The sequence below is a fragment of the Centruroides sculpturatus genome, unplaced genomic scaffold, assembly GCF_000671375.1.
Source record: "Centruroides sculpturatus isolate CEXI.00-Female unplaced genomic scaffold, Cexi_2.0 scaffold97, whole genome shotgun sequence".
Taxonomy (NCBI): domain Eukaryota; kingdom Metazoa; phylum Arthropoda; class Arachnida; order Scorpiones; family Buthidae; genus Centruroides; species Centruroides sculpturatus.
Genome location: NW_019384412.1, coordinates 691,106 through 702,522, shown reverse-complemented (window position 1 = coordinate 702,522; position 11,417 = coordinate 691,106). Strand labels below are relative to the sequence as shown.

The 11,417-nt window shown below is 27.6% G+C and overlaps 1 protein-coding gene across 1 annotated transcript in view; it reads left to right on the top strand.

The window, feature by feature from the left end:
- Nucleotides 1-1,750: 1,750 nt before the first annotated feature.
- LOC111619056 (glycine receptor subunit alpha-2-like) overlaps nucleotides 1,751-11,417 on the top strand; it is an 88,514-nt gene continuing 78,847 nt past the window's right edge. The window contains exon 1 of the mRNA XM_023360701.1: nucleotides 1,751-1,859. Within this exon, the coding sequence (XP_023216469.1) occupies nucleotides 1,792-1,859 (68 nt within the window). The 5' untranslated portion in view covers nucleotides 1,751-1,791. The remainder of the gene's footprint in view (nucleotides 1,860-11,417) is intronic.

Genomic DNA, 11,417 nt, shown 5'->3' with positions numbered 1-11,417 from the left:
GCCCTGTTTATATTATATACGACTAGTCGAGTGTCATTTATAAGCATAATTAACCAAGACTTTTGCCTGAGGCCCGAGCCTTTAGGGGCCTCACATATTCAATATCCAAGATATCTTGTACACGTGTCTAATACAGATTTCATATTATATAAACTTATATATAAAGAGATCACGAGTGTTTACCCTGGCCTAGGGCCTCTCAGGCCCGTTTATTTGAAAGATACGTGATAATATCACTTCTGAATATCTTTTAAAGGTGAGAAAATATAAAAAAAACTGTTATATTATGTAAAAATAATCTTCAAATTACATTTAGATATAGTAAAACCTGTATAAACCGGAATCTCACGGTACCTTTTAGGCAGGTTTTTTTATTATTATTCAGGTTCCTGTTTGGACAGGTTTTACTGTATTTGATTCTTACGTAAGTAACTTAAAAAATAAGCATGCTGTGAAAATATCTTTGAGTATTATTATGTAGAGAATAGGAACTAAAATAAGAATTTTAGAAAAGAAAGATGTATCTGGAACGGCATTCTTTAAAGAATTCTCGAGAGTTAGTGTCTTAATTCTGTATTTTAAATAATATTTATTTATTAGAATTATTTTAATTAGTATTATTAAGGTCTATACAAAATTATTGACGAGGATAAGCGAGCGTGGGAAGTAGAATAAGAAGTTTGGAAAAAAAGAAGATGCTGGAGCAACATCACTTAAAGAATTCTTTTACGTTTGTTCTCCGGTAAATATTATTTAAAATACAGAATTTAAATTCATTATTCTGTATTCTGTATAATGTAGAATTTTATTAAAATTATTTTTAGTAGAATTATTAAGACTCATACAAAATTTCTGGTGAGGTTAAGCCGAGTGTTAGAACTAAAAGATTTTGGAAAAGGAAGATGCACGTGTAGAATAATTATTTAAAGAATTCTCATATGTTATGACTTAAAATATATATTATTTTTAATACAGAATTATTAAGTTATTTTAATTAGAATTATTAAGATTCTTAGAAAATTACTGATGAGGATAAGCCAGCGTGGAAAGTACATAAGGATTTTGGAAAAGGAAGATGCTGGAGCAACATCATTTAAAGAATTCTTCTAAGTTTCTTCTCTAGTAAATATTATTTAAAATACAGAATTTAAATTCATCATTCTTCATTCTATACGATAAAGAATTTTACTAAAAATACTTTAATTAGAAATATTAGAAAGAACCGTACATAATTAGGCTCTACTGATGAGAACAAGCGAGTGTTAGAACTAAAATAGCAATGTTAGAAAAGAAAGAAGCACTAGAACAATATATATTTTAAGGAATTCTTCAAATTTTTCTTTTAAATAAGTATATATTTTTTTATTTTTTAAACGAAATAATTAGTGAATTTACGACACTCACTACCTATTTCGATAATTATCACGCACAATTATCTTCAAGGTCGTTGGAATAAACAATTTGGAAAAACAAGATAAAATTAGCAAAAGTAAAGGACGAAATAACACAATCCAGATATTTCTAAATATTTCAGGATAATTATTTATTTATTTTTACTTCTATATCTTTATGTAGGGCAACGATATAACCCGTTTAGTTAAGTGTAACAACGTAGAATGTTATGATTACGGATATGTTAAGATTAACCATTCTTTCTTCTCTATCGTCCAATGGGTATCCTTAATACTGCGCCTGCTCTACCGACGTTTATAAGTAGAAGCTGAGAATGTCGAGGTGGAGAAGAGCTGTCAGCACATACACGAAGAGCAACCCCCAATCGATCTTGTTATTATGGAACGAACAATGCAAATCATCATGTTAGCTATATTAAGCAATCTCATACCCATACCTGCATCAAGGTGAGCTTCCACTTAAAAATTTTATTTAAAATACTAATTAAAATTAACTTTAATTANAAAAAAACAAACTGTAAGAAATTATGTGCGACTAATCATTGAATAAAAATCTCAATTTATCTTGAAATATTAAAAGATTTAAATTTTCTTAAATAATAAAATCCAATGATTTATGAGAAATTTCCGGAAGAAGAAAATTCAGATCAAAGCTGTATATTAAAAATATGAATTGATAGTCATTATTTTCATTGGAAAAACTTGATTATATTTATTATCCTATTTATCAATTTCTTATCCAGTAATTTATCTTTAAATAAGAATTTAAATATTTATTTATTTATTTTTATTAATAAAATTTCTATATAATTAAAGCTTGTATAATCCTGTATTTATTCTAGCCTTTTATTGTCGCCATTTTTGTACAATTATTCTTGACAGTTATTTTGTTTATTTGCGTACGTCACTAGCAGAAACAAATGTTTGAACAATGAAAAAACTTTGTATAAAATTCTTGCTGCCTTTGTTTAATTTCTCTCTGTACAATTACATTCTATTCTTTAGATTACGTAATAAGACATTCTCCTATTGTTTATAGTCTAATTTAACTTTTGTATTGTAAATTATATTCTAATTACGATCATTATTGAAATAACACATACATATATATATACTCATACACAAAGAATATAATCGATATTATGAAAATCTCCTTCTATCTGTGGTTTCTATGTAAAAAAAAGGTCTCCAAAATTTAATATTTTTGCAAAAAATGTATTATATAAAAGGTATATATTCCTTAAATTTAACTTTTGTTTGAAGAGTGACGAAAATTTACTTTTATTTATACATTTTTGTGGCTTCTAGAAAAGGGATGAGATTCCATCTCACTTCTTTTCACTCCTGCTTAGATAACGAAGTTTTTTAGTTTAAAAATAATACTATAAAATATTAAATTCGTAATTTTAAAAAGTAAAACATAAAATGATTTATTTATGTATTAATTTCCTAACTTAACTGCAAGTGGTTGAGTGGGTAAAACCATCGAACACTGGTTTTATCCACTCAACCATTAGTTTTGTGCCTAAACAATAGACTGGTCACGTGGAATTTTTCGGATTTCTTCACACTTAACACCTAAATAAGGACCAATTTCTCTTAAAAAATCCTCCCCCTTGGTAGTCTATGCATTACATTTCTATTTCCTATCAAACTACCAAATCTAATCCGATATAAACGATATAAACTATAGGCATGTTAATGCATTATTTTATAAAATAAAAACTGATAAATACATTTTTATTTATTATTAAAAGTTTAAACTCGAGTATAATTAACTTACGAATGTTAAACGTTCATTAAGTAATGCTTTTATTTCGTTAGAAACTGTGAATACCGATATTGAATTGAGCCCACTATTAACGGACTGAATAAAATCATTGAACACTGGTAGTTAGTTAGTCGTGGGTTCACGCCACGTGAAGTTTTCCGGGATTTTTTTACGTTTGTAACAATTGCAACACTATGAAAAATATATAGTCATTATGATGTTGCCATCAGTGTAAGGGGGGATCTTCCCGGGAGGCATCCCCATCCTCTCACGTATCACGTTGGCGTAAACAAATAAACCAAACCAATATTGAATTGATGAACTGATTGATTAAATTTAACACGAGGAGAGTATAATTAACTATAAATATATATATAAGCTCAATCTGAACATTACTATAAAATATTAAATCTTACAGTAAATTAAATTAATAGTAAATTTTCACTTATTTCTCTGTGTAGAAACTGCCTTTATATCCGAGATGATATTGATGAATGCTCCAGATGTATCAGTTTCAATTTAACACCGTATTGAACTTTTAATGGCTCAAACAATTCTCGAGATAAGATAAAATGGATTTAATAGTAAACAATGATTTGTGCGAAAGTATAATTGCTCACCCAGAAGAAGAAGTAAGAGAGATATCGATGAATCCCACTGATTTAAACTCCAACACTTCTTTCATTTTTCTTTCTTCTTTGTATTGACTGAAGATCTCAGATAGTATTTCAGATAATTAGTTTTAAGATCACTTAAAAATTTATCAGTAAATCAAATAATTTTTCACAAAAGAATCCTGGCAAATAGTTTTATTGTGGAATGATTGTATGATAAGGCAACGCAACACCTAGGCTATCTGCTAAGGGAGGAATTTATATGGAAAATTGCCACCTGATTTAAATGGTAGGCAGGTGAAGAAAACCCGAGAAATCTCCACGCCTATTGTGGCTGTTTTATCCACTCGCCCACTCTGGTTTCATAGTGTGGTTTTATTTAATGGAATACAGCACGCAACACAACGGTAATCTATCGGTACTCAGTAAGACTTTTACAGAAAACTAATCTGTAGGATCCAATTTAAATATTAAACACTCGAAGAAAACCCGGAAAACTCCACGTGGCTAGCAATTTGTGAGGCAAGAACCCCAACCTAGGAACTAGGGGCATAGGGTAATGGGTTCGTGCCTCACATTACAAAAGGATCTCTACAAGAAATCGTTCTATTTCATTAAATATATTTAAAAAATAATTTAATTAATGAATTTATAGAAAGTATAAAAGATTTAAATTAAATTTATTATTTAAATATAATTATATACCATTTTTTTGTTTTTTAGTCATTGAGTGAGGTGCATTTAGTAATAAAGAAATCATTACACGAGCGCATTAAATGTATAAAAATTGCATTAAATTTCATGTTATTTACAGAAATTTAAAAGGTTTTTTTCTTCTCATTTTTATAATATTGTTATTCAAATTTATTTAATTTGCATAGCAGCTGTCACTTCATCCATAAATATCTGAAGTAATAGTGAAAGCATATCTTTATGACAGGAAGTTTTTATGAAATATTTTAAAAATTTCCTACTTTCTCTTGGGAATAATGACTTCCTAGTTCATTTTTCTCACATTTTTCTACAAAAGTTCATTCAGTAAATATGCAATTCATGCACATTTTTCATTATTGATGAAAGTTTTATTACATTTTATCAATTTATCTCAATATCTGGGATACATTTTTATGATTATTAAAAACATAAATATTTATACTAAAAACATTTAATTTATTTCTTAAATATTATCAAATTTTTTATGTATTTTTAACTACTTTTTTAACATTCAAATGGCATTAAAATTGTATAGAAGCGCACGCGTACGTCGCGTCGCATCGCGTTGCGCGTAGAAGGTCATATTGGTCCTACCAACTACAGTTATAATGCTATTATAACTATAGTAACACTATATATATAATACTACTGTATATTATACTATAATACTATAGATATAAAATACTACGATAATACTATAGATATAATACACGTACTACAAATGTAATATTACACTAGTATAATACTCTAATACACTATTACAGGGGGCCTCATTTTTACATATATTATTATTTGATGAAGGGGGAAAACATTTTATATTTACTCAAGATCATAACAAGTTTAAGTCTGGCCCGGATTATATTATTTTATCTATGGCTACAGTATTATATTAATCGTGACGCACCGCTATCGTAAGCGACGCGACGCGCCTAACGCCGCGATCTACTGTAGCTTATATCTTTAACTGATTGCCTTCATTATTAGCATTTATACTTAAACGAATGTAGGAATTTTAATTATAGAAAAGAATTTCAAGAATTTCTATAAATGACAAAATAAAATTTTAAAAAATATAATAAAATAATAGTTCAAGTAGAAGTAAATTGCAAATTAAATCATTTAAAATCTATTAGATTTAGATTTCGATATATCTATGAATTGTAATTAAATTTAAAAGTTAATTGGAAAATTTCAAGTAATTATAATTAAAGAACTCTTATATAAAAATTGAATTAAATTAAAATTTTAATTACCTTAAACAGAGAGAAATTCATTAGGTAAATGGAGTATTAAGCTTTAAAAAATATTCCAGTAAGTTATATGACGTAAAAAAAAGGGCCTTAGAGAAACCAACCAATCACAAATCTAGGGCCTTACATCTTATTTGTAAGCCATTAAACGTATGTGAATAAAATTAATAAAGAAAACAAATACAGTCGACCCCCCTATAACACTGTTGATATTTCCGTTTTATATGAATTCCATGTTGTACGAGTCACTTAGATTTTACAAATACGTGTGCCGAGCTGTGAACGGCTCACGTATTTGTAAAATCTAAGTGACTCGTACAACATGGAATTCATATAAAACGGAAAAATCAACAGTGTTACAGGGAGGTCGACTGTACACAGCTTATCAGATAATACTTTTAATGGAACGAAATGAGCATAAGAATGCCTTTACACAGGTCATTATGCATATATATTGGCTTAACGATTAGCAACACTGGTTCATATCATATTTATGCATTAAGAAAGTCTAAATTTTGGGGCCTCCTAAGACCGAGGCCTCAATAAAATGGTTCCCTTTACCGAGCCCTTTATGCAGAGTTTTAAACGATTAAATTATATAAAAACTGCGTTATTTATATATAAAACATAGATAATCTTTAAGGTGTTTGTAGAATAAAAAATATTTCTTTTAAAGTATTAAAGTTTAAATCATATAAATACTTCTGACAGCCATAACAGTTTAAAGGTAACAGTTACAAACCGCAATAAAGAAAACACTTAACCACACTCAAAGAACATTGTCAAGTTGTAAACTTTATAAAACGATAGTTGTTAAAAAACATATATCTTTACAGTTTTATTCAATTTAAAACAGAAAAAATATATATATTTATATATCTAAGTACAATAGAAAAGTTTAAAGTTTTAACGTAAAAGAAATCTTATTATATAAAAGAAAGGGTTTTAAAAAGATGTAAAATAAATATTCTGAATAAATGAATATAAAATAAATTGTTGCTAACGTATGCTAAAATAGTTTTTTTTTTTGTTTGATTAAAGAAAGTTTACAATTAAAAAATGTAGTAAAAGGTACTGTTTATTAGTAGAATTTAGCCAAGTATTTGGATAAAACCATTAAACACTGATAGTCGTGGGTTCGTGCATCACAAACTTGGCTGCAAGGTAGAGTTTTCCGTGTTTAATTCACATTTGTCACACACAAACAAGGACCAGTTTCCCATAACGGGCTGTCACGTAAAGTTTCTCGTGTTTTATTCACGCTTATAAAACACCTAAATAGGTGCCAGTTTCCCATAACGAGCTGTTACGTAAAGTTTTCCGCGTTTTCTTACCATGTCTAACACATAAATAGGGGTTAATTTTCCATAGAAAGTCACTTCCTAGGCACGTGTCTTACGACACGTGCCGAGGAAACACACAAATACAAACACACAAATAGTACACAAACACACAAATAGTACACAAACACACAAATAGTATACAAACACACAATTAGTAGAAGTTAGATTTTGTCCGTTATAACTTCACTTTTACATTTTTCTTTCTTTAAAAAAAGAAAAAAATATGCCTGGAAATACAATTAATGATTAAAATAATCTCGGTTTCTTTGCTTTAATTAAAGATTTTCAATGTCTAAAGTTTATTAAAATCTAAAGAAAACATACTTTCGTTTATCCTAAGCTATTTTTGAAACTTTATTACTCTGTTTATCTGAAAATCGTGTAAGTGAAGCAGCGATTATGTGTTAAGTGGAGAATTGAAATTTACTTATCCATTCTCATGATTGCGTTTTCGCCTTGCGAACGTGATTTCGGATGAATACATAAATTTAAATTGAATATACAATCTTGCATTATTCAGCTTGATAATATTCTATCTGGAATTAATTGAGACCACAATTTAGCCAGATTATAGCCATTAACATTATCTTCTCGAACTTTTTTCCTCAGTAAAAATAAGGTTAATAAATCACTTAAATTATATGTATATATATTTTTTAAAAAATGATTTAAATATTTTAGAAAATTAATTTTAATTGCGGATAATTAGATTTTGATTTACGGTATTTAAGAAAAATGCCTGTTTATGATGGTTTGGTTAAAATGTTTAAAATTAAAACTTTTCATTCGATTGATATTTATTTCCTAAACTAATTATATTTAATTAATTTTTGTAAATGAGAATAAATAGAAAGAAAGAGGAGAAAGGAAGTAAATGATCCTACAAACAAAGAGCAATCTCCAGAGTTGATGAAGCAAAGGAAGCGCAGTGACAGATAGGAAATTGTATCATTACATTAAATTATTTGTTTCTTGATTTTAATTTCCTACTGTCCACATACAAATATATCCTAAGGTGGAGTAGAGAATCTTTTACAAAAAGTTGCTTTTACTTTACTTCCAATGCGCCAGAAGCAGAAAACAGATGAGTAACGTCATCCTATTGATCAGTTAGTGCAAAGACTTATATTATATTCCGCCTGCGGTAAAGCAAAGGCTCATCTTTGCCCACCAGGCTTCTTTCCGAACCACTATAGGGTGGAGAAAAGTTTAACACGTGATCGATTGCACGGTTCAAATTTTCTAGTTGCGCTTCTACGGTCCTTCCGAAAATAAAAACTCTGATGTTTGTAAAACCGGTACGATTCTCGCTATACCTTCGTGTTGGAAGATGGCTATAGACTTCATATCTGTGATGATCCGTTGAATTTTGCATGGAGGGTAGTTTATTTGACATAAGAAAGCAGCCTTTGTTGGAAGGATGGAATATCAAACAGGAGAAAAGCAAGGCTGTCCTCTCATACAGATGGACAAGATTTTGCGGGCAAAATAGAGGGTGTTTAGATTGAAATCGGAATGTTGGTGCGTCTATAGCTTCTTTTTATGGTATTTTTCTTTATGTACGAGTTATCCAACAAGTTTGATAAACTGTGAAAGGTTTTGAACACTAAATATATTGCTGAATATTCTTTCAAATTTTATCATTTATTTTTATTTATTTAAGCTAAATAAACACGTTCTTGTGAGAAATTATATTATAGAAGGATCCATTTTTAAGCTACGTTTGGAATGCAATAAGCTTAATTTGAGTATTAAGCAAATAATTTATTCTCATCGAAGTCAAAGTCGTGGACTTCTTCGAATTAAGTATGACATCTTAAGCAAATCAAGTTTATAAGGCAGTATTGTGAAATTTTTAATAAAATAATCAATTATCTAGTTATATTATTCTATAAATTGGTTTTTAAAACGTATATAATACTGTAGGAAAGATTTGAAAATATTAAATTTGAGGAAGAATCTTTTCGTCATAATATAAAAAATGGAATGATGTAAAAGATATTTTTAGAAATAGGATGAATAAAGATGAAAAAAGGAAATTTTGTTAGAGGAAATAAAAAAAAGTTTACAATTTTATATCGTGTTTCAGAAATGAATCGTATTTCAAATGAATCAAAAGTGAAAGATTTAAATTTAAAGATTAGATTAGAACCGGAATAAAAACGAGAAGAACGAGAACGTTCTGTACCTAGAAATGTAGAAATTTTTTGTAAAATGACACGTTAAAAACTAAAAAAATAATTGGAAAAATATTAATTTAAAGAATTTACTCGATATTATTTTAAAATTAAAGGAACAACGAGCTTTTAAAGGATTAAAGTGAGTTTTTAATGCATTAATTTTGAAAAAAACTTCAAATTTTACAAAGTATTAGATTAAACCAGGGCATAGATTATTATTGTTATATACAAAAAGTTTATAGGAAGATTATAAAATGTTTTGGATGTTCATCATCATTAAATGATGATAAATGTGCAAAGCATATTCTACGACGATGCTTTGGATAGTTACATTAATTACATGATTAATTAATGTAACTACATATTGCCATGATTGTTTCTATTACAATGTATTTAATAGTAAAAATACGAATAAAATTTTAAAACTGGGCTTATAATTAGTCATTTTAACTTTTCCATTAATTAGAATAAATATTACAGGTTATCTATAATTAATAATATGCCTTTTATATATTTTTCTAAATAACAAATTTTCTTCTTCGAATAATTCTAAATAACGGTCAAAGATTACAATAAATAGATAGATAAATTTTAAAAAGACAATAATAAAGCGAAACAATAAAGATTAGATATTGATTCTTTGATATATTTGAATCATAACAATAGATATGAGGATATATTTGGTTGGTAGTTTGATTGCTTCTGCAACTTCTGGTATTTTTTAGTACTCTTGGGTACCAAGAGCATTCTTATAATTCTGTAGAAATTACGAAGAAATCACAGAAATTCTGGTGTAAGGATTCTAATAGACTCTTGCACCAGAATTTTTGGGGTAGAGATGAATGGTTAAGGAAGTTGTTCTCTTTATGTAGCACGCACACATAAGTTAATGCTGCGAAGGAAAGTAAAGATTGATTCAAATAATTGCTGAAATTATAAATAAAATATTTTAAAAATGTATAATATATTAATTTATTCAGAACTTAATTTTATTTATATTTATTATTCTTTTTCTTTCAGTAATAATGGATATGTGTGTATTACCTTTCATCGTCGAAGTAAACATGTTATAGAAATACAAATTGGTAAGAAAAATTTTCCTCTCGTTTATTTATTAAAATTAATACAAAGATTAAATTTAATAATTATATTTTCTGTTAACAATTTTCAATATTTAAAAATAACCTTATATAAAAACTATAAGTTTATTATGAACATGTATAGATTTATGTTTATTATTAATAGAATTCTTTCATATGTCAAATAAATTTAATTGAATTTTTCTATTTTTCACATAAAAGTTTAATTATTTTTTATTTAATTTTTAAAAATTAAGTTTACAGTTCTATTATAAAAGTGTTTTATAAAAATAAAGATTTTCTTCAATTTATTTTAAGGATTATTTACTTTATTTAATTGTTTATTTTACTAAATTTTTAAATATGAGCTTATGGTTTATTACTTTTGAAATAAAAGAAATAGTATAGATCTTGTTATCCACCTCCCAAATTTCATGAAATTATCGACCAGTTAATTAACAAATCGACTGCAAACATGGGAGAGAACTGAACCCCTACACAACGTGTATAATCGAACCTTATAGACGGGTTCTTATCAAGCCAGTTAGATTATGCTTTTTTTGTCTGATTTTTGGTTTCTTTCTTTGTTTGAACGCTCAATTATATATTAAGTAATGTTTCCTAACCAATGGGTCTCTCTCTCTCTCTCTTCCACTTCCTGAGTAATGTCTCTATCTTTCAGTGCATTGCAAAGGAAACTCCGAATAAAATACGATAAAAATATTTTTCCAAAATTTAATTATTGTGTTAAACTGCTGTCTTATTAAAGAAATGCCATGACTACTCCAAAATTTATAGTAGTATCGGTCTACTAATAATCCTCAAATAGTTCTAGTAACTCTTTAATGTGACAACTTAGTATTTAAACATCATTCTAATTACAGCAATTACAAGTTAAATTGTTATTCATTTATATTTGTAAAATAAAAAATTAAAAATAAAATTTTTCATCTGGAATTTAAAGTTTAGTTCAAAAGTCAGTTAACTACTGTAAAAAAGTAAATTACTGTTTTATACAAATGTTTCATCGTTTACAAACTTTTCTTGTCTTCCG